The following is a 26,160-nucleotide window of genomic DNA, read 5'->3' as shown; positions in this document are numbered from 1 at the left end:
GCTGTCCGGATGCGGCAAGGCAGGACCCGGAGGTTGGCCTCCCGCCCTCATCCTTCCCGGTACCAGGCCGGGGTGGGAAGTTGGGGGAGGCGGGGGCCGAGGTGGGCCGTGAGCGAGGCTGGGGTCAGGGCCGTACCCCGGAACGGAAGGGGCGACGAGTTCCTTTCTTGCTAAGAGCGTAGAAAAGAGATGGCTGGAGGCGTCGTAGGGGGCGGAGGCGGGAACCCAAGTCTGGCGCTGCGAGTTTGGAGGTCGCCGGGGGAAAGGAGGAAGGTTCCGTTGCTAGGCGACCGGTCCTGGCCCCGCCTCCCAGTCGCGTCGCTAGGAGACGGGGAGGCCGGGGGGCGGGCGGCGGAGCCAGCCCTGCGTGCTGACGCTGATTGTATATGAGCGCGAGCGGCGGGCTCTCGGGTCTTTTTTAGCGCCATCTGCTCGCGGCGCCGCCTCCTGCTCCTCCCGCCGCCGCCCTGAGTCACTGCCTGCGCAGCTCGGGCCGCTCGGCTCCCCGCGCTCGCCACCGGTAACGGGCTGGGGCCCGACGGAGAAGGGAGGGACGTGGAGGCCCCGGGCGGCCCGCGTGAGCGGAGGGGTGAGGGGGCTGGAGACGGCGAGCGGGGCCTCCGGGGCCGTCCGCGGAGGCCGGAGCCCGAGCCGCTGTGGGAGCCGTGACCCCGCCGGCGGAGAGGGCCCGCGGCTCGGCCGATGCTTCCCGGGAGAGCCGACCGGGAGGCGTGTGGGGCGGGGGAGCGTCGGCGCGACCCGGGAGGGTCCGCCCCGGGGCCCTCTGAGCCCCGTTGGCCTCTCCGCGCCCGCGAGGGCGCGGCCCCGGCGAAGCCCTGGCGCCCGGAGCGGGGAGGCGGCCGGGGCGCAGGCCGAGTCGGGGTCTGCAGCCCACCGTCGCCGCGACGCCCACTCCCTGGAGGGGAGGCCGCGGGGGGAGAGAAGGAGCCGCGGAGGCTGCGAATTCCGACGGGAGGGAGGGGCTGCGCGGGGACCAGGCCCCGGGGCGGGGAGGGGCGAGGAGGCGGCGAGGCTCCGGGCTGCCCGCCCCCGGGAGGTGGCGACCCGGCCGGGAGGGGAACCCCCGCGGCTTCCCGCTGCACGTGGCCGGGGCCCAGGCGCGGGTGCAGACCCCCTTCTGGTAGCCCTCCACTAAAAGTTGAGGAGGTGGTGGGATGCGAGGGTGAGCAGGAAGCCAACCAGTCCAGCTCTTGGGTTTGCAACTCTTCTCTGCTTCTCGTTCATCTTAATCTTTTTAGGTACCGCAAGAAAGAGTGAATGTTAGTTGATGGATGAAGGAGCGGGGCCTTCACTACTAGGATTTTTAAGAATTATCGCGTGTAAAGCACTTACGTTAGCTGTTGTTAACAAGAGATTCTTTTGTGTCCTCTCAAGTACAAATTAGAATTAGGATGGGTATCTTGATCAGGGTTTTTTTTATTTGGGAAGCATTGGTCGTAATTAGTCGACTCCTGAACAGTGGAAGTAAATGATTTGGTCTGCAGTGTCTTTTTAATTCGTCGAGGGCGTCTGTTGCTTTCTTACTAGTTCCTTTATTCCCGTTCCCACTGTAAGATACTTAACTAGCTGTTTGGTGTTTAACGTTATGGTGGAGGCGTTAAGGGGTGAAATGAGACGCACAAGTAAGCGTATACTGAGCCAGGGTTGTAACCTGCTGCCTCATCAGTGCTTCATGCTTTGCCCTCAAAAAAAAAAAAGAGGCCGGGAAAGGAGGCGGGGAATGAAGGCCTGTCGGGGAGGGCTGGGTTTTTGGAGGAAGAAAGAGCCGGGCACGTGATGTCCTCAAAGAGCCCCAATTTTATTCTGTTTGATTGTGGGTTCTGTAAGGACTGCATTTTAAAAGCTCACAACTTAACACTGCTTATCTGACTTCAGGAGAGCTGAGCTGGAAAACGAAATTTGCCATTTTTGAAAGTAGGTGGCATCAAAAATACTTTTTCAAATTAGTGTTTTAGGTCCTGTTTTGTTGTTAGCTTTAATAACTACTTCTATACTTATTTTCCTTAGGAAGTAATACACCTTACCTTTGATTGGATAAAGGAAAAGCCTTATATTTAGAATAACTTACTTAAAGCTGACAGGAGGTAAATGAGGTTTACAGTGACCTTGTGGGACTGATGTCTTAGGCTTATTCCGAAGTTGTCTGAGTTCAGATTAGTGGCCCAGATCTAAAATGGGCCTTTTACTTTTTAAAAAGATTGGTCCTTTCATACCAGTCTGAAAATTTTCATAAGTTTTATTTGTTGTAAAGTACCTGTTTTTGATATTGGACCTATTGACAGGGAAAATTGTTAAGCTGATACTAAATGTGACACGATTGTCTTTGTCATCTAACGATTAAAAAAACAAAACCCACACGTGTACCAGAACTAACTTAATCCACAGTGCTATTGCTTGTTTTATTACTTACTCAACTTGCCCATATTGCCTTGAGATGACTGATTCTGAACTCTACCGAATGTATTCAGTACATATCCTTTTGTAGGAAAAGTGGCTAAAAAAGGTAGAATCTGTTTGACTTCAAGGTATGAAGATATCAAAATTAAACATTGCTTTTCTTTGTTTTCTGCTTGATAATTTGAGATATTAATGAAAGGCAATGAATCCTGATCAATTTAGGAAATAAGGATCAATCTGTTCATACCCTCAAGTCTAATCAAATCTGTAATTGCTTATGTTCTTAGTTGATTCTTTGAGTAAATATTTTAGCTCCTATTTGGACATATATCATGAGCCAAACAGGCAAATTGGTTATTTTATATAAATTGTTGAGTGGTTATGAGTGTTCTGAAGAAAAAGAGCTGGAAAGTGGGAGATAGAGGAGTATCTATAACCTCCTTACATGAAGGAATTTGTTAAAATTATGCTAATATTAAGTCCCATTTCGTACTAATTCCATCTGAATAAGTTGGGCAGAGTAGGGATTAGAACGTGAGCACTGCTGTTTTCACTCATCCTTGTAAGTTACTTAGTACTTGAACTGCAGATCAGTAGACCACATTGCTGGACTTGCCAAGTGGTCTCAGCCCAAAGTTAGTTCTGGTTACCAACTGTTTTCTACTGCTACATAGTTTGATATATTTTTACTTGTTCAGAAGTTTTATACATTTTGATTTTTGTTGGAGAAGGGGGTCATAATTTTGAAGAGTTTATTAATTACTGTGAAAATATTGTCTCAGATACAGAGGGTACAGACGAATACAACAGGCATAAAATAATAGGATTTCTTGCATGATTATTCAGGCAGTGTTTTAAAATTATTATACATATATATAACTCAGTGCTCCCAGAGATAAGTAGTATCAACAATTAAATGAGGAAACAGGTACAGAGCAGTTAAAGAACTTATTATCCAACGTTACATAACTGAGAAATGATAGTTTATAATAAGGATTTTATATTGGTTTAAAGCAAGTTCCCTTGACTTAATTGTTGTACTATACAGTATATAGGGCTTCTCTCAGCTCAGTTGGTAAAGAATCCGCCTGCAGTGCAGGAGACCTGGGTTCGATTCCTGGGTCGGGAAGATCCCCTAGAGAAAGGGATAGGCTACCCGCTCCAGTATTCTTGGGCTTCCTTTGTGGCTCAGCTGCTGAAGAATCTGCCTGCAATGTGGGAGACCTGGGTTCGATCCCTGTATTGGGAAGATCCCCTGGAGAAGGGAAGGGCTACCCACTCCAGTGTTCTGGCCTATACAGTCCGTGGGTTCGCAAAGAGTTGGACACGACTAAGCGACTTTCACTTCACTTTATAGTATGTATCTGCTTAGAATTTAAAAGCACTCTTTCTTGGGTTCCACTGGGCTTCCAAGGACAGTTAAAGCACTTATAGTCATGAAGATTTCTTCCAATATATGTCTGATATTGTGAATACCTTGTAGTTTTGTTAATTTTCACCAGATTATCAGTCCATGTGTGTTTCTCTGCTGTTTGGTCAGATGGTACTATAGATAATGCGATTACTTGAACAGAAGATAGTGTTCTCAAATAGTGTATTTGGCTTGGGACCCGTATAAAAGTCAGTTCTAGATTGACTTGGTATCTCTGAAGTGAAAAAGTGAGCATAAAGAATGAGATGTTCTAGCTACATAAAGAACGAGATGTACTACTACTACGAGGTTGTGTTGGAATCAAGTACTGAGCCCCTGGCCCACCGAAACTGTTGGTAGAACAGCAGTGTCCAAAATACAGGTTTGTTTAAAATGCATTCAGCTTGAGGTAGGTCTCAGGTAAAGGGAAATTCTTTTTTTGGGGTTTTACTGGTTCCCTTGAACCTTTTTGCTTTAAAACGTGTGTGTCCGTGCACACTCAGTATCGGGCTCGGTTCCTCTCTAGAATTTTCCAAGCAGGAATACTGGAGTGGGTTGCCATTTTCTCCTCCAAGGGATCTTCCCCACCCAGGGATTGAACCCAAGTCTCTTCTGTCTCCTGCATTGGCAGGTGGATCAGTTACCACCGTGGGCTTCCCCGGTGGCTCTCAGAGAGTAAAGAATATGTCTGCAATGCAGGAGACCTTGGTTTGATCCCTGGGTTGGGGAGATCCCCTGGAGAAGGGAAAGGCTACCCATTCCAGTACTTTTGACTGGAGAATTCCATGGACAGAAGCACGCTACAGTCCATGGGGTCACGAAGAGTTGGACACAGCTGAACAACTAACACTTGTTGTAGTTTTCTTTTTGTTATCCTTTAAAACTTTTAAAACTTTACTTTAAATTTTTGATTGTGCTGCGAGGCTTGTGGGATCTTCGTTTCTCAACCAGAGGTGGAACCCAAGCCCTCACAATGAAAGTGTAGTGTTCTAACCATTGGATTGCCAGAGAATACCCCCAATATGTAGTTTTTAATGATTGGCTATTTCACTGTGAAGCAGCTATTTTCTGTAAAGGAATATAACTAGGTTATATAATCTGTGTAGTGGGTGATAGGGTTTGGCTTTTGGAATAGTGGAATCGGCATGGGTATTGGAAGTCAGATTTTAATTCCTAGTGTTTTCATTTGTGTGTGGCTGAGCAAGTTGCTTACCGTTTTATCTGCAAATAAGAGGAAAGTCTGTAAGTCTTACAGAGTAAGCTCTGTAAATGTTATTTTTCTTTCCTTCTCGTTGGAAATAAGAACAGAATCAAGTATACTGGAATGGTAGATCATTTGATTTCTGGACGTCTAGCTTTTATATAACCACAAAATAATCAGCTAACGATCTGATTGAATCACTCATTTCCACCTCTTTCTCCATTGGAAGATTTTCTTCATGTTCAGGTTTTCTGGTTAAGATTTGCCTTCAGTCTTGTTATGAACCCTGTCTTTACATTGAGATCTGTAACACTGAGTACTGGGTTGAACTTTTTATTGTAAATGTTAATCCTTAGGAATGTTTCTCCTTTAAATCTTTTTTTTTTTTTCCCAATGTTAGTACAATGACACCAGCTTTTGGTTAAGGATTGTATTTTACCTTGAAGCTGTTTGTATTCTTGTTACAGATGTGTTTCTTATAAGTTGGATGCAGTTGAATTTTCTTTAATCTGATAGTTCTAAAAGGGAGCCTTTAGTTGATTTATGTAATCACTATGATAAGGTTTAATTTTAATTTGTGTGTGTGTGTGCTTTTTATTTGTCCAACCTGTTTTTCTTTTAGATGGATGTAAAAATAAGTATAGCTTCCCCAGTGGCTCAGTGGTAAAGAATCTGCCTGTAGTGCAGAAGTTTTGGGTTTGATCCCTGAGTCGGGAACCCACTGCAGTATTCTTGCCTGGAAAATCCCATGGACAGGATCCTGGTGGGCTCCAGTCTATGGGATCACAAGAGTGATCTGTTTCCAAACTTTTGGGGTCACCCTAGAAATTCCAACGTGTTTATTTAAGAACAGTAGAGTAATCCATTTCCTCCCCACTTATTCTCAGTGCTGACTTAATATTATGGTAGTTTAAATTTGACACATTACACAGGGGTAATATTTCTTTTAAAATATTTATTTTGATAGTATGCTAATATCCTTATTTCCTCTCATTTCTTGTGTCTTTAGACCTTCTCTTTGGGATCACTTGACTTATGCCTGAAAAATATACTTAACAGAATTTATTAATGAGAGTGCTGGAGATATTTTAGCCTGAAAGTACCTGTTTTACCTTCTCAAAGGATATTTTGGTTGGGTGTAGTAGTCTAAGATCCTTAGTTACTTTCAGCACATTGAGCACACAGACCGTTCCGTCGTCTTTTGGTGTCTGTTGAAGAGAAGACGGCTGTCAGTCTTTTATGCGTTTGACGTTAATCTGAGTCTTTTTTCTGAGTCCTTTTGAGGAGACTTCTGTTTCGTCTTGGATTTTCACTCAAGCATCTTAAGTGTGGGTTTTTTATTTTGCTAACTGGAATTTATAGACTTGTCTTCCATTAGTTCTGGAAAAGAACTTGGCTATTTATTTCTTCAAATATTCTGTCCATTCTCTCCTCTACTCCTAGAACGTCTGTTAAATCTTTGTTAGACTTCATTGTATCCTAAAATGTCTTTTCCATAGTTTTTATTCTCTAGTCTCTGCCATACTTCGGAAGATTTCTTCTAAGCTCACTTTCAAACCGCTTAATTCTCTCTCCAGCTGTGTTTGGTTTACTGTTAAACCTGCCCATTTAGTTTGTTTTTTTTTTTTCTGTTATTTGCTTTTTTTTTCTGTTTTTGCTTTCTGTTGTTTTTATTTCTGGAAATTCTGTTCTTTGCCAGGTTTGCTCTTTTCACCTTTAGTAAATGAGTTTCTTATAGATACTGCTGCAGACACATATTTTCAAACTTAAAAGGCATGGTTGTTTTTTGTGTGTGTGTGGTCTTTTAGACAGTATTGAGGTCTTCCATAGGATTGACGTCTGTTGCTCTCCGTCGCCCCTGTTCTTGCAGATGACTTCATGAACTTCGTAAGGTCTAGCGTGGTGCTCTCACTTACATCTGGTTATGCAGGTGCCTGGGAGTGCTGATGATGGCTCTAAGCTCACAGCTTGAAGTTCGGGGCACAAGGCTGATGAGGTGGATTGGGGTATTGTCCTGGAGAACTCATTTATTATCTCTGAGAAAATAGCGCTTTGAGGTTTCTGCTTAATTTGGGAAGGTTGCTCTAAAGATTCCCTACCTTGGTAAGTCCAGAGCTTTTGGTTTCCGCAGACCGTTCGCATCTGAGGTTGGCAGGTTTCCCTCTGGGCAGAAGTAGTTTACTTATCCTTTTCCTTCCTGTTTTGCCTTCAGTTTCGGTTAGTAATTTCTTATTATCTTACTTTTTTAAACAAATATTTGGTTCTGTACTTTTAATTAATTTTCATTAGTAGAGTTGGTCTGCATAATCTAGCTTGTCACTTCCAGGAATGGAAAGTCTTCAGATCTCTTAGAAAGCAAATTCATGTCTGATAAGTAAAAATCTCACTGATTTTACTTAAAGTTGTTGACTTGCAGTTAAAAAAAAAATCTGTAGATATTAAACTAAACTTGTGTTTTTTGATGTGATCTGATTGCCTGAGACCACCTGTCTCAGAACCTGGTTTCTTATTTAGAATTTTTTTTTTTTTTTGCATCTACTCTCTCAGACATGTTAGTTTTGAATCTGGGTATGGGAATTGGTCCATTATTTTTATTTTTTTAGATTTGTTTGTAATTTTAGATTTATGGGAAAGTTGTAGAGATAGCTTAGAGTTCCCATTTGCCCTTTACCCAATTTTCCCTAATGTTAATATCCTACATTACCAGGGTGCATTTACTGGTCAGTCTGTACATTAATCAGAACTGAAAGAATCTGATTTTAGCCATCATGCCAGCTAATTGTTTTGCGAAGGATAGTTCAAAATGGACAGATTGAAAGAAACTCTGTGTTTGTTGAGTATTAATTAGATATCAAACAGATCTTTTACATGAATTTGCTTCTTAATAAGAGAAACCAATGAAGGAACCATTTTCTTCTGTGTTGAAGATGAAATAAGGCCAGAAGTTGTTTGCCTGAGCTAAATTCCCACAAAGCTGGTGTTAGCCCAAATGGTCTGACTTCAAAACTAGGCGTTGTTGTGTGCGCGCCCAGTTGTGTCTGGCTCTTTGCGGCCCTGTGGCAGGCTGCAGCCAGGCTTCTCTGGCCATGGGGTTCTCCAGGCAAGAATTCTGGAGTGGGTTGCCATCTCCAAGAGATCCTCCAGCCCAGGGACTGAACTCATGTCTCCTGCATTGCAGGCAGATTCTTTACCACTGAGCCATCAGAGAAGCATACTTTAAAAAATAGAAGTGTATATGACCAAGAAATCTATTACTTTAGCCGGAACGGGCAGATTGGAGAGGGCATCTGTGAGGAAATGAATTGCCCTCCTGTTCTATCTTGAATCTCTGTAATAATGCATCAAAACGATAAGAGTTTGAATTCTGAATATAATGGTAGCAAAGTGGACGCTGAGGAACAGTGTAGCCAGTCTTCTGTGAACATGTTAGAATGTTATAAAATTTTGAATTTAGAAATTTTGGGTGTTTCTTTTTCTTTCATGCTTTTTGATAATTGTTGGATTTAGTAGACTATATATTCAAGGGAGCAAATTCTAAACTGTTAGTAAATAGTATCTGGATAGGAAAACCTAATAATGCAGTATGAAATGTAAGCTCTCATTTACTTCTAGTCTTTTCTCTCTCATACACACCTGCTGTTAGGTTTCTGGTGTATTTTTCTAGAAATGTCTTATTCATAAGAAAGTATGTGGATGAGAATGGATATTCGTATACAGTCAGGTTGCGTTTTACTCCTGCTTTGTTGCTCTTTCCGTATCAACTCAGATCTGCATCTTTTTTTTCCTTTTTTTTAAAAATTATTTTACTTTTGGCTCTGCTGGCTGTGCAGGCTTTTCCTGTGTGGGCTTCTCGGGGTCGTGGCTTTGGTTGTGGAGCAAGGGCACTGCGGTGTGCGGGGTTCAGTAGCTGCAGCTTGTGGGGTCTTCCCGGATCAGGGATCGGACCCGTCTCCTGAGCTGGCAGGTAGACTCCTCACCACTGAGCCTCCAGGGAAGTCTTGCTTTTTCTTCTGTTGTTGTTGTTGTTTTTAATTGCAAAGCATTCCATTGCATGCACATTCCACACTAGTGGTTTAATTTTGCTAAGTAACTGTAGCGGCCATATATGTGTCTGTGTGTGTATATATATATAAACTTCGTATACTACTCTGAAGGATACAGTGCAGTGATTGGAAAAAGCAGATATAATCCCTGGAGTCATGAATGTTATGGTCTGGTCACTGGTGGAAGACAGACCTTAGTCAAATAATCACAATAATCTATAATTACAAACTGGAGGTATCTTATGATGGAAAGAAATGGGGCTTTATAAGAGTGTGTACAACCAAGAAATCTTACTTAGCCAAGATGTACAGATTGGAGAAGGCATCTCTGAAGGAGTCAGTGCTAGTCTGTTTTGTCTTGAAGAAGTAAAACTTTGAGCGGACAGTCAAAGAATATGTAGGACTTGGATTTTAGGAGAACCTATTAGACAAACGTGACAGGTGTACAGGCACTTAGATCCTTTACTTCTGTTTTTTCAGGGTAGGTTCTCACAAATTGAATAACCAAGTCTGGAGATGGACATGTTTAAGGTGTTTGTTATTCCCATAGCCAAATTGCTCTCCAGAAAGATAACAGTTTATGGAATTCCCTGGCGACACAGTGGTTAAGAATCTGCCTGCCAATTCAGGGGACATGGGTTTGCTCCCTGGTTCAGGAGGATTCTACAGGCCTGGATCAACTCAACCCACCCGCCACGACTGCTAGAGCCAAAACGAGAATAGCCCCCACTCATCACAACTAGAGAAAGCCTGTGTGCAGCAGGGAAGACCCAGCACAGCCAGAAATAAATAAAGGAAAGAAAATAGTTTCTGTAAACGGTAGCCATATTTAAGAATGCATATTCACCATAATTTTCCCTGCATTATTGATCTGATAGATCTGAAGCCCACTTGTGTTTCTTTGATTCAATATTTTCGTTATTTTTGAATTAGTATATTCGTAATTTTTTGCTAAGTGTTTTGTTAATGCTGACTTAATTAACCAGCATCGCTAGAGAAATACATCAGTGCTGTTAGAGATTATTTACAGTAAATAGAAAATATTTAAAAATAGAGTAGGTTATAGTAGGAAGAATTATTTCCTTTATAATTGTCTAAAGGATGGATGTTGGATTAGTAATAATGCTCCAAAGGATAGCACTTGACTGCTAAAATCAGAAAGTCAGTTTTTTAAAGTGAAACGTGTATTAAACATATTGATATGAGGAATCAAATCTTGTCACTTTTTGTGAGTGAAAGACTAAGGTTTTGGGACTTCCTGGTGGTCCAGTGGTTTAGAATCCACTTTGCAATACAAGGGATGTGGGTTTGATCCCTGGTTGTGGAACTGACTCCACGTGCCACGGAGCTCAGAAGCATGTGCTCCGGAGGCCTGGGCCACAGCTGGGGGTCCTCGCGTGCCGCATGGCCAGCGAAGGCCTGCACACCACGGCTGAGACCTGGTGCAGCCAGATTAATAAATAAAATGCTTTTTAAAAGATGAAGGTTTTAATTTTTCAAACATTAAAAACTGATTTTAATGTGGGAGTCTATAAGCCTTTTTTTGTTTTGTTCTGATTAAACTTTTTTAATGGGTCTCAAATTCTGTGACAGATTTTTGGTCATTTCTATTAAAAAGTACTGATTTTAAAAGCTAATAACTTAAAGCTGCCACATACAAAACTAATGGTTCGCAAAACAGTCTTCTGAAGGTTTTGCAGTGCAGGTACCATTAACTAGACTTTTACTGTAAAAACTTAAATGGCCAGTTGAGACAAACACCACTGATACAGCCTGGGGCGGCCCTACGGGGGTAATGCTCATGCAGCCTTGGGCTCTCTGGGCACACTTGGTGGCCTTGCCAGTCCCAGGTGCCGCCTCTTGTCTGCTGCTTTGATAATACCGCCAGCAACTGCCTGTCTCATGTCACGAGCAGCAAAACAGCCAAGAGGCAGATAGATAGGCCGAGAAACTCTTAACACACATGGCCTTGCCAGGAATCATATCAGTGATGGCAGCATCACCAGATTTCAAGAATTCGGGGCCACCTTCTAGCTTTTTCCCAGAACACTTGGTCTTCAGTTCAGCATGCTTGCATTAGAGCTGTGTGACAGTCCAGCACTGATTTGGGCCTGGATGGTTCAAGATCGTCACCTGAGCTGTGAAGCCAGCTGCTTCCGTTGGCGGGTCATTTTTGCTGTCACCAGCCACATTGCCACAAAGAACATGTTTGACAGACATGTTCTTGAATCTCACATTGTCCACAGGAGGGCCATTAATCAAAGCATCATGGTGCATTTCAAAAGACTTGTTTCCTTGACTGGAGCAAGGTGACCACATTGCCAGGTTTGAGAATACCAGGCTCTATTTGACCCACAGGGACAGTACCAGTACCAGTACCACCAATTTTGTAGACATCCAGGAAGAGCAAACCCAAGGACTTATCAGTTGGGCAAGTTGGTGGCAGGATGCAGTCTAGAGCCTCAGGCAGTGTGGTTCAGTGGGCATTGCCATCTTTATGGGTGACTTGGCATCCCTTGAAAGGCATAGTGGCACTTGATTCCAGCAGTGTTGTCACCATGACAACCAGAAATTGGCACAGATGCTTCTGTGTTGGGATTGTAGCCAATTTTTTTATGGAGGTGCTGACTTCCTTAGCAGTTATCTCTTCTGGCTATAGGGTGGCACAATGCAGTCCATTTCGTTACCTCCAGTGTAACGAAGGTTCCACACCCAGAGAGGAAGCCAGAAGGGCCTGCTCGTGGGTCTGCCCTTTCTTGGAAATACCAGCTTCAGATTCGCCAGCACAGGTGCCGGAATGTGCCTGGAGTAGTGTTTTTGATGAACTCTCTGTGTCCTTGGGGCTTCCTTGGTGGCTCAGTGACAAGCTGCTTGCCAGCGGGGGAGCTGTGGGTTTGATTCCTGGGTTGGAAGGGTCCCCTGGAGGAAATGGCCACCTATTTCAATCTTCTTGTTTGGGAAATCCCATGAAAAGCAAAATCCCATCAACAGAGGAGCCCAGTGGGCTGTAGTCCATGGCATCTCAAAAGAGTCTGACACAGCTTAGTGACTGATCAATCACTGTGTCCCAGGGCGTCAGCTAGGTCACAGAGTACTTGCTGGTCTTAAATTGACACAGGGAGATATCACTGGTGATTGATAATCACTCGTGTTAGCTTTCCGATTGTCCTAGACCCAGGCGTACTTGAAAGAGCCCTTTCCCATCTTGGCAGCCTCCGTTTGGACTTTTCAGTGGTTCCCGGCTGAATCCCACAGCGTTTGTAGATCAGGTGGCCAGTAGTGGTAGACTTTTCTGAATCTACATGTTCAGTGACAACAGTGTTGACTTGGGTCTTCTTTCCCATTTTTGCTCAGGTTTAGTGGTGGTTTTTATGACACCTGTGTCCTGGTGGCAAAGCTGTTGTGAAAAAACTAAGCTTATTAAAAAAGTAAATCTGCATTACCCATGGCACTCAGCTGTTTTTCAGTCTTCTCTAAGTTAATCCTGATCCTATAGTGTGAAAGAGTGTAGGATATGCTTTGGCCAGTCCAGCATTCAGAAAACGAAGATCATGGCATCCGGTCCCATCACTTCATGGGAATAGATGGGGAAACAGTGGAAACAGTGTCAGACTTTATTTTTCTGGGCTCCAAAATCACTGCAGATGGTGATTGCAGCCATGAAATTAAAAGACGCTTACTCCTTGGAAGGAAAGTTATGACCAACCTAGATAGCATGTTCAAAAGCAGAGACATTACTTTGCCAACAAAGGTTCGTCTAGTCAAGGCTATGGTTTTTCCTGTGGTCATGTATGGCTGTGAGAGTTGGACTGTGAAGAAGGCTGAGTGCCGAAGAATTGATGCTTTTGAACTGTGGTGTTGGAGAAGACTCTTGAGAGTCCCTTGGACTGCAAGGAGATCCAACCAGTCCATTGTGAAGGAGATCAGCCCTGGGATTTCTTTGGAAGGAATGATGCTAAAGCTGAAACTCCAGTACTTTGGCCACCTCATGTGAAGAGTTAACTCATTGGAAAAGACCGATGCTGGGAGGGATTGGGGGCAAGAGGAGAAGGGGATGATGGAGGATGAGATGGCTGGATGGCATCACTGACTGGATGGACGTGAGTCTGGGTGAACTTCGGGAGTTGGTGATGGACAGGGAGGCCTGGCGTGCTGCGATTCATGGGGTCGCAAAGAGTCGGACACGACTGAGCGACTGATCTGATCTGATCTGATCTGAACTGCTTAGTCGCTTAGTCACGTCCCACTCCTCGGACCCTGTGGATGGTAGCCGGCCAGGCTCCTCTGTGGAAGTCTCCAGGCAAGAAGACTGGAGTGGGTTGCCATGGCCTCCTCCAGGGATCTTCCCAACCCAGGTATCAAACGCAGGTCTCCCACATTGCAGGCGGATTAGTTACCGTCTGAGCCACCAGGGAAGCCCTAATAACCAAGAACATTATGGACGAATGTGCTGACATACTCAGGGTAAGCTGGAGGCATGGTAGTACTCAGTGATGTGACATTAAGTGCGTTTGAAGGGATGGGGAATGTTTACTTGGTGGATCTGGACCAGAGCTTTATAGCTGCCATTGAATAGTTTAAAGGGCTGACATTTAATAACCAGAATTATTAAACTTAGGGGGAAAATAAAAGATCTCCAGGGGATCATGAGTGCAGTACGTGGCAGATTTTGGCTTTTAACATGAATTTGATAAAAATAACTGTTAAAAAATCAAGTGGGTTTGAGAGAAGTAAAGCATTTTGTCTGTGTGTCGGACTCTTTGCAACCTCAGGGACTGCAGTCCACTAGGCTCCTCCGTCCATGGGGTTTTTCAGGCAAGAGTACTGGAGTGGGTTGCCATTTCCTTCTCCAGGAGATCTTCCTGGCGGAGGGATTGAACCCTGGGTCTCCCGCATTGTATGCAGATACTTTACCATTCTAGGCAGATGCTTTACCGCCTGAGCCCCCAGGGAAGTGCATTTGTCCATACAAAGAGGCAAATGCTTATCGCGGCTCTATTTGTAATACCCCCTCCCCCCAAAAGAAAACCCAAGTGTCCATCAACAGCTGAAAACTTAAACATAGAATAGAATGTATGTTTTCAATGGAATACCACTATACAATAAAAAGTAATGAACTATGCGGTAAGTACTACAACAGATAAATCTCATTCTGGATGGAAGAAGCCAGACCAGAGGGGAAAGTACATACTCTATGATGCCGTTTCTATAAAATTCCAGAAAATATAAGCTATAGTGACAGAAGGCAGAGCAACGCTTGCTTGGGATGGGAGGCAGGAAGGGTAGGAGGGAGGTATTCTAACAAGGCAGGGGTATATTTGTTATCGTGACTTTGATGGTTTCATGGATGTGTATATATATATATATGTTTTCATCAGAACTCCTCAAGAGTACTGGGAGGTACTAAGCAGCCCAAAAATTGACCGTTCATGGTTAAAGGAATTTGAATAAAGACTCTTTGTATTACTCTTTTCCTGTGATTCTAGCACACCTCAGATTCTTTTAGCCAACAGTGCTGCTGTAAATATCCTTGCCCCGTAGATTCTGAATGCCAAGTAGTAACTTTCCTGTTTTAAGTAGCGTCCTCTGAAGAATTTACTTCAGTGACTAGTGTCAGTGTTCCACCTCCTGGCCCCTGTTTGTTTTTAAACACTTTTAACGGGAGTGTATATATATACGTGTGTGTGTGTGTGTGTGTATAATACCTTAGCATGGTATTGATGTAAAGAGCTTTGGTTTCAGATGTTTTTACTGGTTTTAAATAAATTGTATGTTTTCTTTTTTTAACATTGATATTTCTCTCCATAGATATTTGGCATTTGTACAACATGGCAGACATCGACAAGTAAGTGACAGAAAGTTGATTCTTTTTTCAGAGATTTGGCTTCACTGTGTACTGTGTGATTTAATTAACAGCAGTACTAATTATGTATTATGAAAATGTAATGACTAATGCTTAGTACCTACTATTTTGAAAGTTGGGTACAGTGTATCCAAGACAAAATATAGTATACATAATCATTGTCATAAATATACTAAACCATTTGTCAGTGTTTATTCTTAGGAAAGTGCTGAGCACAATAATGAGTCATAAATATTTGGAGAATTCGTTTTTTACCATTTCTCAAAGATTTTACAACTTGGACTGTAAAGTATCGTACATAAAGATAAGTTTATAAAATTTAATGTGTAGAGTTGAAAGAACAACAGGACACTTGTGTGCAAGTTTTTAAGAATTGCAGCATTACTCTTAGAAGCCCTGTGTGACCCTTCTCATTTGCATCCTCCTCTTCTCTCCAGATGTGTCAGTACTATCCTGGCTTTGTCTAGTTCGCTTCTGTTTTTCTGTAGAGCTTCAGCCCCTACAAATTCTTAATCAGTATTTACTTTTGAAACTCTTAAATAGCAGTCACAAACTTAGCTGTGTAAAGAAAAATTGCAATATAGCTGAGAAGTCAAAAGTACGAAAAGAAAGACTGTCTGGGTCATGGTCTGCCTTCAGCTTTCCTGAGTCTTACAAAGGCTTATTTTGAAGAAGTCCCTGGGCAAGGTCATACATCCAGGAACCACAGGTTTACTGATGTTGGCATCTGGCAGGCTTCTGGTGCGGATGGATGTCTTGCGGAAGTATGGTCCAGGAGAATGGGATGAAGGGCACTGTTTTTTGCTATTTGTAATTCCATGGTAGGCTGCCAACTCAAAGGAGTAGGTAAAACAGCCTTTCAGGATGAAGGGGTTATAATGTGATTATCCGCAGCTGTTGTAGGCAGCAGAGCATGGAGGTGGGAGGGAGGAGACTTTATTACAAGGGCAGCACGTTCAAGTACGTCTAAGAATCTGGCCAGTCCTCCCACGCACACTGTTCATCATTAAAAGGAGAGTGGCAGTGTGGGTGTCGCTGAGGAAGGCTCTCAGAATGATGGTCTCCTGAGTCACCCTGCGCGGTGTGGCGTGCTTGACCTTGGCTTCACCGTTGTCATTGTGCATCTCTTTTATCTTCCTGGGGTTTCTTTTTCTCCTCTCTGGAGTTTGCTATGTCCCATGTTTTCTTTTTTTGTACTTGTGGTTTAGCACCTTGGAAGAGTACGAGGGCAGTGAATTCTTTTGAGATGGCATGACTGAAACGACTGGTGACCTTCTGCTTGACGGTTTGGGTATGGCATTCTAATCTGGGAATCACTCTTCTTTAGGATTTTGAAGGCACTGCTCCACTGTCAGCTTGCTTCTAGTGTTGAATTTCAGAGTCGTCATAATTCTTAATCACTTGTATGTGAGACTTTTGAATAAATACAGACATATGTATCTATTTCTGGAAGCTACTCAGGCTTCAGAGTTCACAGTTTTTGACATTGTTAGGTTTTATGCCTCTTGTGTTAGGCATACAGTGGTGGACCCTTTCAGTCTTGCAACTTGGTATCTGTCAGTTCTGGGGCATATGCTTGACTTCCTTTGTTGAATGTCGTCCTGTTTTCTATTTCTGGAGCTTCTCTTATATGTTGGACTGCGTTTTGCTCTAGTTTCTGGCTTTGTCTCTGCTCTTCTTTCTGGACAAAGCAGAAGAAACTATCTTTTAACTCCTGTGTTGAGTTTCTAAATTTCTATTATTTTAGTTTTCAAACATTCCTTTGCTCCCTGTTCCTGTTTTATAGCATCTTCTTATTTGATTGATAATTTCTTTTCTCTGGATACTCATTCCCTTGTATTACCTGTTCAGTCTTAAATTTTCTTTCCCTCTGTTTTGGTCTCAGTGTAGGAGGCTTTCCTCAGATAGGAAGTAATACTTGTTTGCTCATTAAGACTTGGGTGGAGGGAATGCTTAGTTGAAGGATGTTTTTTTTTTTTTTTAAAGTTAATTGGAGAGTTTGAGTGTTGGGGAGGGAAAGACTTACCAATTTAGTATTTAATCAATTTAATACCCATCAGGGTGGGTATTTGTTGTGAGAATCCCCAGTGTTAGAATGGTACTTTTTTCCTGGGCTGGTCACACAGGCCAGTGAAGAGTGTTTGGGGGGCTAACTTGGGAGAGGGCAGCTAGGGAGGAATGTCTGTATTCCGCATTCTAGTATGTTTCTCTCTGTGGTCCTCTAGTCTGACCTCAGTTCCCTTTCCAAAGCAGAACCTCTTCTGCTAGAGAGAGCATCCTAAGATTTATCAGTTTGCTTATCCTCCCTGTTTTATCAACCTTCACCACCAAGCCCTAGTTCTTTAAAGACACTGTAGGCTGGTTCTCAGCTCTACTACTATGGACTTAGATTTCAGTTGTCCGTAAATTTGTTGGCTCTTATTTCCCTGTCCTTCCGTATTTGTTTTAAAACTTCTTTATCATAATCTTAGTGGAGATTTTAGAAGGATTAAGATCAGTTGAGTATGTGCAATCTGCCATCTAGCCTTCATTTTGTTTTAACGAAAAAAGAAAGAAATTGGTTGTGATAGCTTGATTCTGCCCTACCCCCTCCCACTCCATTATTTACTGTTGGATGCTTGTGAGCTCTTAGCAGGGTAGGAGGAGAGAGGATCCTTGTTCTTCACAGCAGGAGTCAGCAGACTCTGTAAAGGATCTGATCATAAATATTGTAGGCATTTTGGGCCATGTGGTCTGTGTTGCAGCTCTTCAGCTCTGTTATAGTGCCACCAGGGAAGTTGGGCTGTGTGAGAGAAACCATAGACAGTAAATAAATAAATGTGGTTGTGTTCCAGTAAAACTTTATTTAAAGAATAGAAATGGGCTGGATTTGGCCATATGACAGTTTGTGGACTCTTGTTTTAAAGCTTTAAGGTTTAGATGTTCAATAAGTGATTGAATGAGACGACACCTGGGGGAAGAACTGTTCCACATTATCTTTAGTGACCTTGGCTCTAAATATGCTTAATTTTATAATAAAAGATACTCCCAAAATAATCTGTGTTGCTTCTGATGGGAAGACTGCTTTTTTCCCCCTTAGTTGACAGAAACAGATTTTTGTAGAATACGGTTGACCTTTTCTGTAGTTGTTACTGTATGAAAATTAGGTCATATTTGTTCCTATGTGCAAATTAAGTTTTCAAATGCTTTTTTAAGATATGAAAGCAGCTGATTTTCTAAACCAAATACTAAAATGTAGAATTACATAAGAAATTGTATGATGCTCTTTATATTGACTTAGATATCCCTGTTTTAATACTGATTGTAATATCATGTTCAAAAACTAGAATTTTAAGATGAAATTGGAAGGATATTGTTACTTTCTCCTAGTTTTACTCTGAGCATGAAGTAGACTCAGATCTTCCCCTTAACTTTTACTGTTCTTCCTCATCTCCACTATGAAGTAAAGAAAAAGGAAAGTCCAAAGACAGATACAGGCTTATGTGGTTGTTCTACAGCTAAGAGAGATTCAGGAGCCTTTTGTTTTTCCAGACTCCTTTATTTATTCTTAGCTGGAGACTTCTTCTCCAGGATGCCTCGTGGTCCTACATGGCTGCTGGAACTAGCCATTATATCCCTGTTGTAGGAGAGAGCAATACCAAAACAGCCTCAGCTGTTTACCATCCGATTAAGGAGGATGGTAAAATTCTGCATTGCTTCTCCTTTTTATCTCACTGCCAGAATTTGGTTATATAGCCACATCTATCTGAAAGGTAGGCTGGAATACGTAGACTTGTTAGATTGATGTATTACCATCGCATATAAAATCAAGAGTGCTGTTACTAGGAAGAGTGAAATCAGTAGATATTGAGTTGGAAGCACGTACTTTCTGATGTTATATTCTCTGAATCACAACCCATCAAACCACATTTTTAGCTTAAAGTATAAACTTTATATTTGAAAAGCTTTTAAATGAAATATTAAGTACTTCCAATTTTTACTTATTTACATATGAAGTTTGAAAACTGGATTATCTTTTAGATTTCTTGTTTCATATTTTTGAAAGAGGCATATTAACCTAGAAAATGAATTGAAGTTTTCTATAATTTTTTTTTTTTTTTTTTGGGTAATTGGTACATTTGAACCTTGGTGTGATACTATAATATTATAGCAAAGAACAGTCTGAACTTGATCAAGATTTGGATGATGTTGAAGAAGTAGAAGAAGAAGAAACTGGTGAAGAAACAAAAATCAAAGGTATTATTTTAAATTACTTCAGGAGCCAGTGATTGCTGGCTCACATCTTATACAGGACAGTAATAAACGCCATTCTCTTTGAATACCTGTCCACCTTCCTGATTAGCCACACCCACAGCAGCAGTTTTGCGTGTGAATGTATGTTTGGGATGGGGAGGGAGAAATGGAAAGGAAGAGGGAGATGGAGGTGGAGTGAGGGAGATGGAGGTGGAGTGAGGGAGGAAGGTATGGATCTGGTGACCCATCAGCGGTCACTGTGGCCCTCTACTGCTGGTTGGACATCATGTCTTGTCAAACAGTTGCCTATGAGTTTTATCTGAATTTAGAAGTGTCTTAGGTAGTGGTAGGAGTTGTTGGTAGTGGTGCTTCTAAACATTAGCTTAGACTTGAAAAGGTTTAACATGTAGAAAATATGTTGTATGTATGTCTGTCTTTTTTAAATTCTTTCTAACCAACCAAAAAAAGAACATTTATTAAATGTAGACAAAAATCACTCAACATTTTCTTTAGCGATTTATTTTTAAAAGGGGTAATAATGGTTAGTGGGGAATTATACTGCTTTAGGGTATAAAGGGGCAAGAATATCAAGGTACCAGATGACTTGACTTCCATTTTTAGGCCAGAATGAGGTTTATTGTGAAAAGACTACTGAACTAATGATACAGGACTGTATCTTTATGGCCATATTGGTACTTCTAAAAGTATGTTGGTTATCACAACTGTATATCATTGAAGAATCAAATTACTATTAGAAGTAAATTGATCTTTAAAGACATAAACTGGGAAAATTGATGCAATTTTTTTATAAAGTCTGTATTGACAGAGCAGATGAGATAGCAGAATAGTTTTGCACAAATGTAGCTTATTTTTGGATGGAGTGTAATTTTTAGAGGCCATCAACCGAATTTTGTTTGGCTTTAGTTACAGCCTTTGACCGTCTCAACTGTTAACTCGGTTCAGGTGCACATAAGTACATGCACAGGCTCAAGGAATCATTCAGGTCATTCATTTGACCATCTTTCTCCCAGGCTTGAAAGGGTCACTGTTTTTGCAGTTTTCTTATGTGTTGTCTGACTTCAAAGGGTTATCAAAGATCACAGATAGGCATCTGGATGAATCTTTGAACTTCTCAAAACACAAGGTGGGTAAAACACACAGGAAGAGAAAGGATAGTGTTCAGAATAGTTGTGGCAGTGGCCTTGAGAAGTGGTGGCCTTAGACATCTTTAGGAACCTGAACTTGTTCTGTACGCTAGATTTTCCTAGAGTGAATTTTCCTTACCTTGCTGTTCGTCTCTACTCATACCAGAGATTTATGGGCTAGTCAGGAAAGCTTCATGATTGGATTGCCCTATTAAAATAGCATAATACATTTTCATAAAATCCTTCTTTCGATGCCCTTTTGTTTTTTTTTTTAAAGCGCGTCAGCTGACTGTTCAGATGATGCAAAATCCTCAGATTCTTGCAGCCCTTCAAGAAAGACTTGATGGTCTGGTAGAAACACCAACAGGATACATTGAAAGGTACACGTTCTTCTTTTTCATAGTCTGTCTTTCTATAATCAGCATTGCAGGTGAATATTTTTAAGGTCATCTGGGACTTAATGTATGTCACAGTGGAAAAGCTAATGTTCATTATAGGATTATTGGGAGTTTAAAATTTTGCTAAGTACCAATTTAGAGTTGGTCTTTTAAAGTTTATTTTGGTTCATCTCCATAGGAAGTATATGAATCTTAAATCATCCCTGAGATTTGTTTAGAGATTTGTTAGAAATGCAGAGAATTAGCAGAAATACAGACTTCTTATTTATTTCATTGGTGATAAAAGTCATTAGTAATAACCCAAGTATCTTATTCTGCCTCTGATATTTTTTACACAACTTTGACTTTAAGATCTGCCCACGTTGCTGTCTCTCTGTACCTTAGTCAGTAGTTTCTCTGTGTTCCCTGGCTGTCTGTGATGTTCGTCCACCATGCTTCACTGTATGCTTTTTCTTTGACGGCCATCTGGATTGTCTCCGAGCTCCATCATCACAGATGCCATTGTGATGGTCATCCTGGTGCATGTCCTCTTAAGGGGTTGTGTGAGAGTTTCTTTGGAGTATGTACTTCTCGGGGGATTGATAGTTGTAGGATATGCAAGCCTTCAGTACTTCCAGGATATGTGAAGGTTGATTTAGCTTTGTGTCCTTGCCAGCAGTTGGCATCATTCAGCCTTATAGTTTTTGTCTTTACCAGCCTAAAGAGATGCAGGCTCCTTTTGTTTATTTGTGTTTTCTGATTTTTAATGAATTGACGTTCTTTGCGTGGTAATTGGGAGTGGGCCTTTTAGGTTGCTCATTTGTACCCTTTGGCCCATTCACTTGTGGGGGTTTACTGTCTTTTTCTTGTTTTGTAGGAGTTCTTATGTGTTCTGGATTTTAATCCTTTCTCAGTTTTAGACTTTGTAACTAATTTTTGTGTCATTTCTATTAATTTTGTCCATGGTGTCCTCCATTAAATCCTTAATTTTTATGTTCATTAACTTTTTTACCTACGTCTTATTCTTTTGAAGATGTATTTTCCTTGCTCCTACGTTTCCTATTGACTTGATTAGTTTTATCTTCTACCTTTAGACCTTGAATCCTTCTAGAGATCACCTTTCTGTTTCTTAGTAAGTTTTTATAGCGCTTCACTCCACGGTTCCTTCTTTCCCATTTATGTTGCCACCTTTATCACACATCAGATCCTTCTAAGCGCCTTTGTCTCTGAGCAGCACTCCTCTCTTGCAGCAGCGGTCTTCATTGTTTCTGCCTGTTCTTCTGCCATTGTCCCACTTACTGACTCTGGCTTTAGAGTATGTCTTCATATCTGACAGTTGCTTTCTCCTACCATCTCTCACCCATCATGGAACACACTCTTAGGATTGATCTTACCATCTGTAGCCCGTTAGCCCATGTATGGTTGAGGGTGAGTTTATTAGGGTTTTCTTAAAAAACAAACAGAACCCCCAAAATAAAGCAACTACAATTTTGATAGGGATTCCACTATCTTTTTGGTATTAAATTGTCTCATCCATGTCCTTGTATTTATTCAGATCGTATTCTGTATTTTATTACGAAGTGTTCTTAATTTGTATTGTTATTGTGACTATTATTTTTTACTGTATTTTCTGTTTGACTTTTTTTTTTTCCGACTCTTGATTTTGTTATTCAGTGTACATGTATGTGTACTGTGCTTAGTCGCTGAGTCATATCCAACTCTTTCATGACCCCATGCACTGAGTCCCTCAGGCTGGTCGCAAGAATTCTGGAGTGGGCTGCCATTTGAGTTGTTCATGATACAGGAGTGCTATTGATTAGTATTAAAGTTGATTTTGTGTCCAGAAACCTTGCTATTCTTGTTGTATAGTAATTTGTTCTTTTATTTTTCCCATAGCCCCAAAGTCTCATCTGCAAACAAGGGCAGTTTTAATTCTCATCTTCCACATTATATCACATTCCATGGTAATTTTTTTTTCTTGATAACATTGGCTAGGACTTGCAATATTGCGTTAAGCATTAGCATCAAAAATGAGCATTCTAATCTTTACCAGAATTGAATGTATAATCTCTTCACTAATTTGGTATCTATTGGTGATTTTTTAGTGGTCTTCTTGTCCTTTTTAGATTCTGATGATCTTTTGACTTTTTCTTTGAATTTACTAATTATATATTAAATATATACTTTTGGAAATATGAGTTGGGTACTTAGGGTGGGTAGTTACCTTATTCACTAGTGGAAAGAGCTTACGTGTGCTGGTAAACTAATGTCTTCAGTTTCTCTTTTGTCAATTGTGGAGTTTTATTTTCTAAAAAATACACATTTTATCTAGGTGTAAAATTTATTAGTATACAGTTCGTACTTTTAAAAAATCTAATTGTCCCTTCCGTATTCTGTACTTTGTATCTTCATTAGTTTTTCCAGTTGTCTCAGTCTTAATGTTTTTAAGAACAGGCTTTGATTTTCCATTTTCATATATTTTTGTTATTGCTGCTTTTTCCCCCCTTGCCTTTAACATTATTTCCTTATTTGGGTTTGCTCTATTCCTCTTTCCAGTTTCTTGATTGCATGTTTAGTTCAAAAAACCTTTAACAGCTATAAAACTTTCTATAAATGTTATGGGTATGTTCAGTGTGAAGATCTATATGCCAAAGTCAACAGCTTAGGCATATTAGTTGTACTGTTCAGATTCTCTTTATTTCTGGTTATTGATTAATGCTTTATCAGTTTCTGGGATAGATGTGTAAAAAATGTTCATTCACTTAATTTACCTCTCTCTTATTATAGTAAAATAGCTTATAATCTAATAGCTTTATTTACCCTTATTGATCTCTTAAATTCACCGATAATGTACTTCCTGTAGGCTTCTGTTTTTTTTCCTTCTAGGCAACAGTAAATTTTACCAATTTTTAATTCACCTATACCTTATGTGACATCTCCTGGATTTTTTTTTTTTTTTTTTTACTTCCTCAAAATTATTTTTAATGAATATGAGTGTCTGTGGCATATTTCTGGAAGCCTCTTAGGCAATTTTTATTTTACTTTCATATCTGAAATTTTGCTTGGTCTTCATATCTGAAAATTTTAGGTTCAAAGTCTTAAATATCACTTCATTTTTTTTTCTTCTATATTATAGGTTCAGAGTCTTAAATATCACTTCATTTTTTTTTTCTTCTATATTGTAGGTTCAGAGTCTTAAATATCACTTCATTTTTTTTCTTCTATATTGTATATTCTTGTTTCCTTTGAAGCCTGATGTCACTTTGATTCCTTTTCCTTTATAGTTTATTTGCTTTTTTCATTAATACCTTTAGAATGTACTTGTCTTTGATAGTTATATGTCTCAGTAACGTCTCAGTGCTTTGAGTAAGGATTTTCATATTTCTTTAACTCTGAGAAATTTATTATACACATTGCTTCAGATAATCTACCTTCCTTCTCTTTTTCAACTGTTAACATTTATCATCCATGTCTCCATATCTTCTAGCTTTTCTGTCTTTACCACTGCCTGTCTGAGAGCTTTTAAATCTCATGGATTTTTTTCCTTCAGTTGAACCTCTATTGTTTATCCTATTTGTTGGTTGTTTTAGTTACTGTATTTCTAATACTTAGTATTCCCACCTTGTTTTACAGTTCTTGGTCTTGTTTCATAGTATCTATCCTCCTTCATCCCTTTAAATATATTTACATTCTTGTTTAAATTCTTCATGTGTCTAATAATGCTTTAGATGCTAAATAGTTGGTTCTTGCGTAGTACTCAGGAACCATCTAGTTATTCTGATCTTATTTCTTTGGCTCACTGGGTGATATCAGTTACTCCTGTGAGTATCGAGGGAGGGTTGGCGGTTAGACTTTGGTTTTGACAGTCTCATGGGGTTTAGAGAGAGAGGGGACAGGATGAGCTTGAAGAGAGCTCCCGTCACCTCAGTCTCATGGGGTTTAGAGAGAGAGGGGGCAGGATGAGCCTGAAGAGAGCCCAGTCACATCAGTGTCATGGGGTTTAGAGAGAGGGGGGACAGGATGAGCCTGAGGAGAGCCCAGTCACCTCAGTCTCATGGGGTTTAGAGAGAGAGGGGACAGGATGAGCCTGAGGAGAGCCCAGTCACATCAGTGTCATGGGGTTTAGAGAGAGGGGGGACAGGATGAGCCTGAGGAGAGCCTAGTCACCTCAGTCTCATGGGGTTTAGAGAGAGAGGGGACAGGATGAGCCTGAGGAGAGCCCAGTCACCTCAGTCTCATGGGGTTTAGAGAGAGAGGGGACAGGATGAGCCTGAGGAGAGCCCAGTCACATCAGTGTCATGGGGTTTAGAGAGAGAGGGGACAGGATGAGCCTGAGGAGAGCCCAGTCACCTCAGTCTCATGGGGTTTAGAGAGAGAGGGGGCAGGATGAGCCTGAGGAGAGCCCAGTCACCTCAGTCTCATGGGGTTTAGAGAGAGAGGGGGCAGGATGAGCCTGAGGAGAGCCCAGTCACCTCAGTCTCATGGGGTTTAGAGAGAGAGGGGGCAGGATGAGCCTGAGGAGAGCCCAGTCACCTCAGTCTCATGGGGTTTAGAGAGAGAGAGGGCAGGATGAGCCTGAGGAGAGCCCAGTCACCTCAGACTGTGGGCTGGCAATTGCAGACAGTTTCTTGGGAGGAAGCAGTCTACTTTGGTTGTAATCGTTGCTCCTGGATTGGAGTTGGGGGAAGAGTGAGTGCTTACGGCTCTGAGCACGTCCAGCTTTCATCAGCTCTTTGTGTTATCATAAGAACTGGGTTCTCTGAAGGGTGAAGGGGACTGCAATGAGCGTTGAAAGCAGATGCAGTACTTAAAAGCTTTGCTGCACAAAAGTTTTCTTCCAGCTTGACCTCACCGTTAGTTACCTACTCTGGTTATCACCACCACCCATCCCTGTCTTTGAAGTTGCAGTCCGCTCACCCTGTCTGTACCAGTTAAAGGCAGCCTGCGGTCTTCAGAATTTGCTCATGGGATGTGTATGCGTGTGAGTGTGTGTGTCTCAATTTGCTCACGGTGTGTGTGTGTGTGTGGCTCCATAAAGTTTCTAGGATTGGTGGTCTTTTTTTTTTTTTTTTGGACATGAAGTTGAGGGTAAAGCTAGGTGACCAAGTTCTTTGACCACCTTGACAGAACATTTTACTTTCAAGGATAAGAAATAAAACTTGATACTTGAGGTTTTTGTTTTTTGTTTACTTACCTTAAGTGGCTAAATAAGAGACTTAATTTGATTACAACAATATGTCTATGGCAGGAAATTTTTTTTTTTAGCTTTTGATTTTTTTATTGGAGAATTGATGATTGTGCTGTGACAGTTTCGGGCTGACAGTCGAGGGACTCAGCCATACATTTACATGTATCCATTCTCTTCCAAATTCTCCTCTCATCCAGGCTCCACATAACATTGAACAGAGTTCCCTGTGATACAGAGTAGATCCTTGTTGGCTATCTATTTTAAACCTAGCTATATGTACG

At 41.4% G+C, this 26,160-nt stretch overlaps 1 protein-coding gene across 3 annotated transcripts in view; it reads left to right on the top strand.

Annotated features, from left to right (window-relative positions):
• Positions 1-367: 367 nt before the first annotated feature.
• Positions 368-26,160, top strand: part of NAP1L1 (nucleosome assembly protein 1 like 1) — a 36,065-nt gene continuing 10,272 nt past the window's right edge. For 2 of the 3 annotated variants that reach the window (XR_011566508.1, XM_019960201.2), the window contains exons 1-4: positions 368-520; positions 14,882-14,918; positions 19,087-19,172; positions 20,592-20,694. Coding sequence is in view for 2 of the 3 variants with exons in the window: in XM_019960201.2 (XP_019815760.1) it covers positions 14,902-14,918; positions 19,087-19,172; positions 20,592-20,694 (206 nt within the window). In the remaining variant the exon portion in view is untranslated. The remainder of the gene's footprint in view (positions 521-14,881; positions 14,919-19,086; positions 19,173-20,591; positions 20,695-26,160) is intronic. The other variant, XM_019960203.2, reaches the window with a different exon arrangement.

This window comes from Bos indicus, chromosome 5 (genome assembly GCF_029378745.1).
Source record: "Bos indicus isolate NIAB-ARS_2022 breed Sahiwal x Tharparkar chromosome 5, NIAB-ARS_B.indTharparkar_mat_pri_1.0, whole genome shotgun sequence".
NCBI lineage: Eukaryota > Metazoa > Chordata > Mammalia > Artiodactyla > Bovidae > Bos > Bos indicus.
This window is presented reverse-complemented; position numbering and strand designations above follow the sequence as displayed.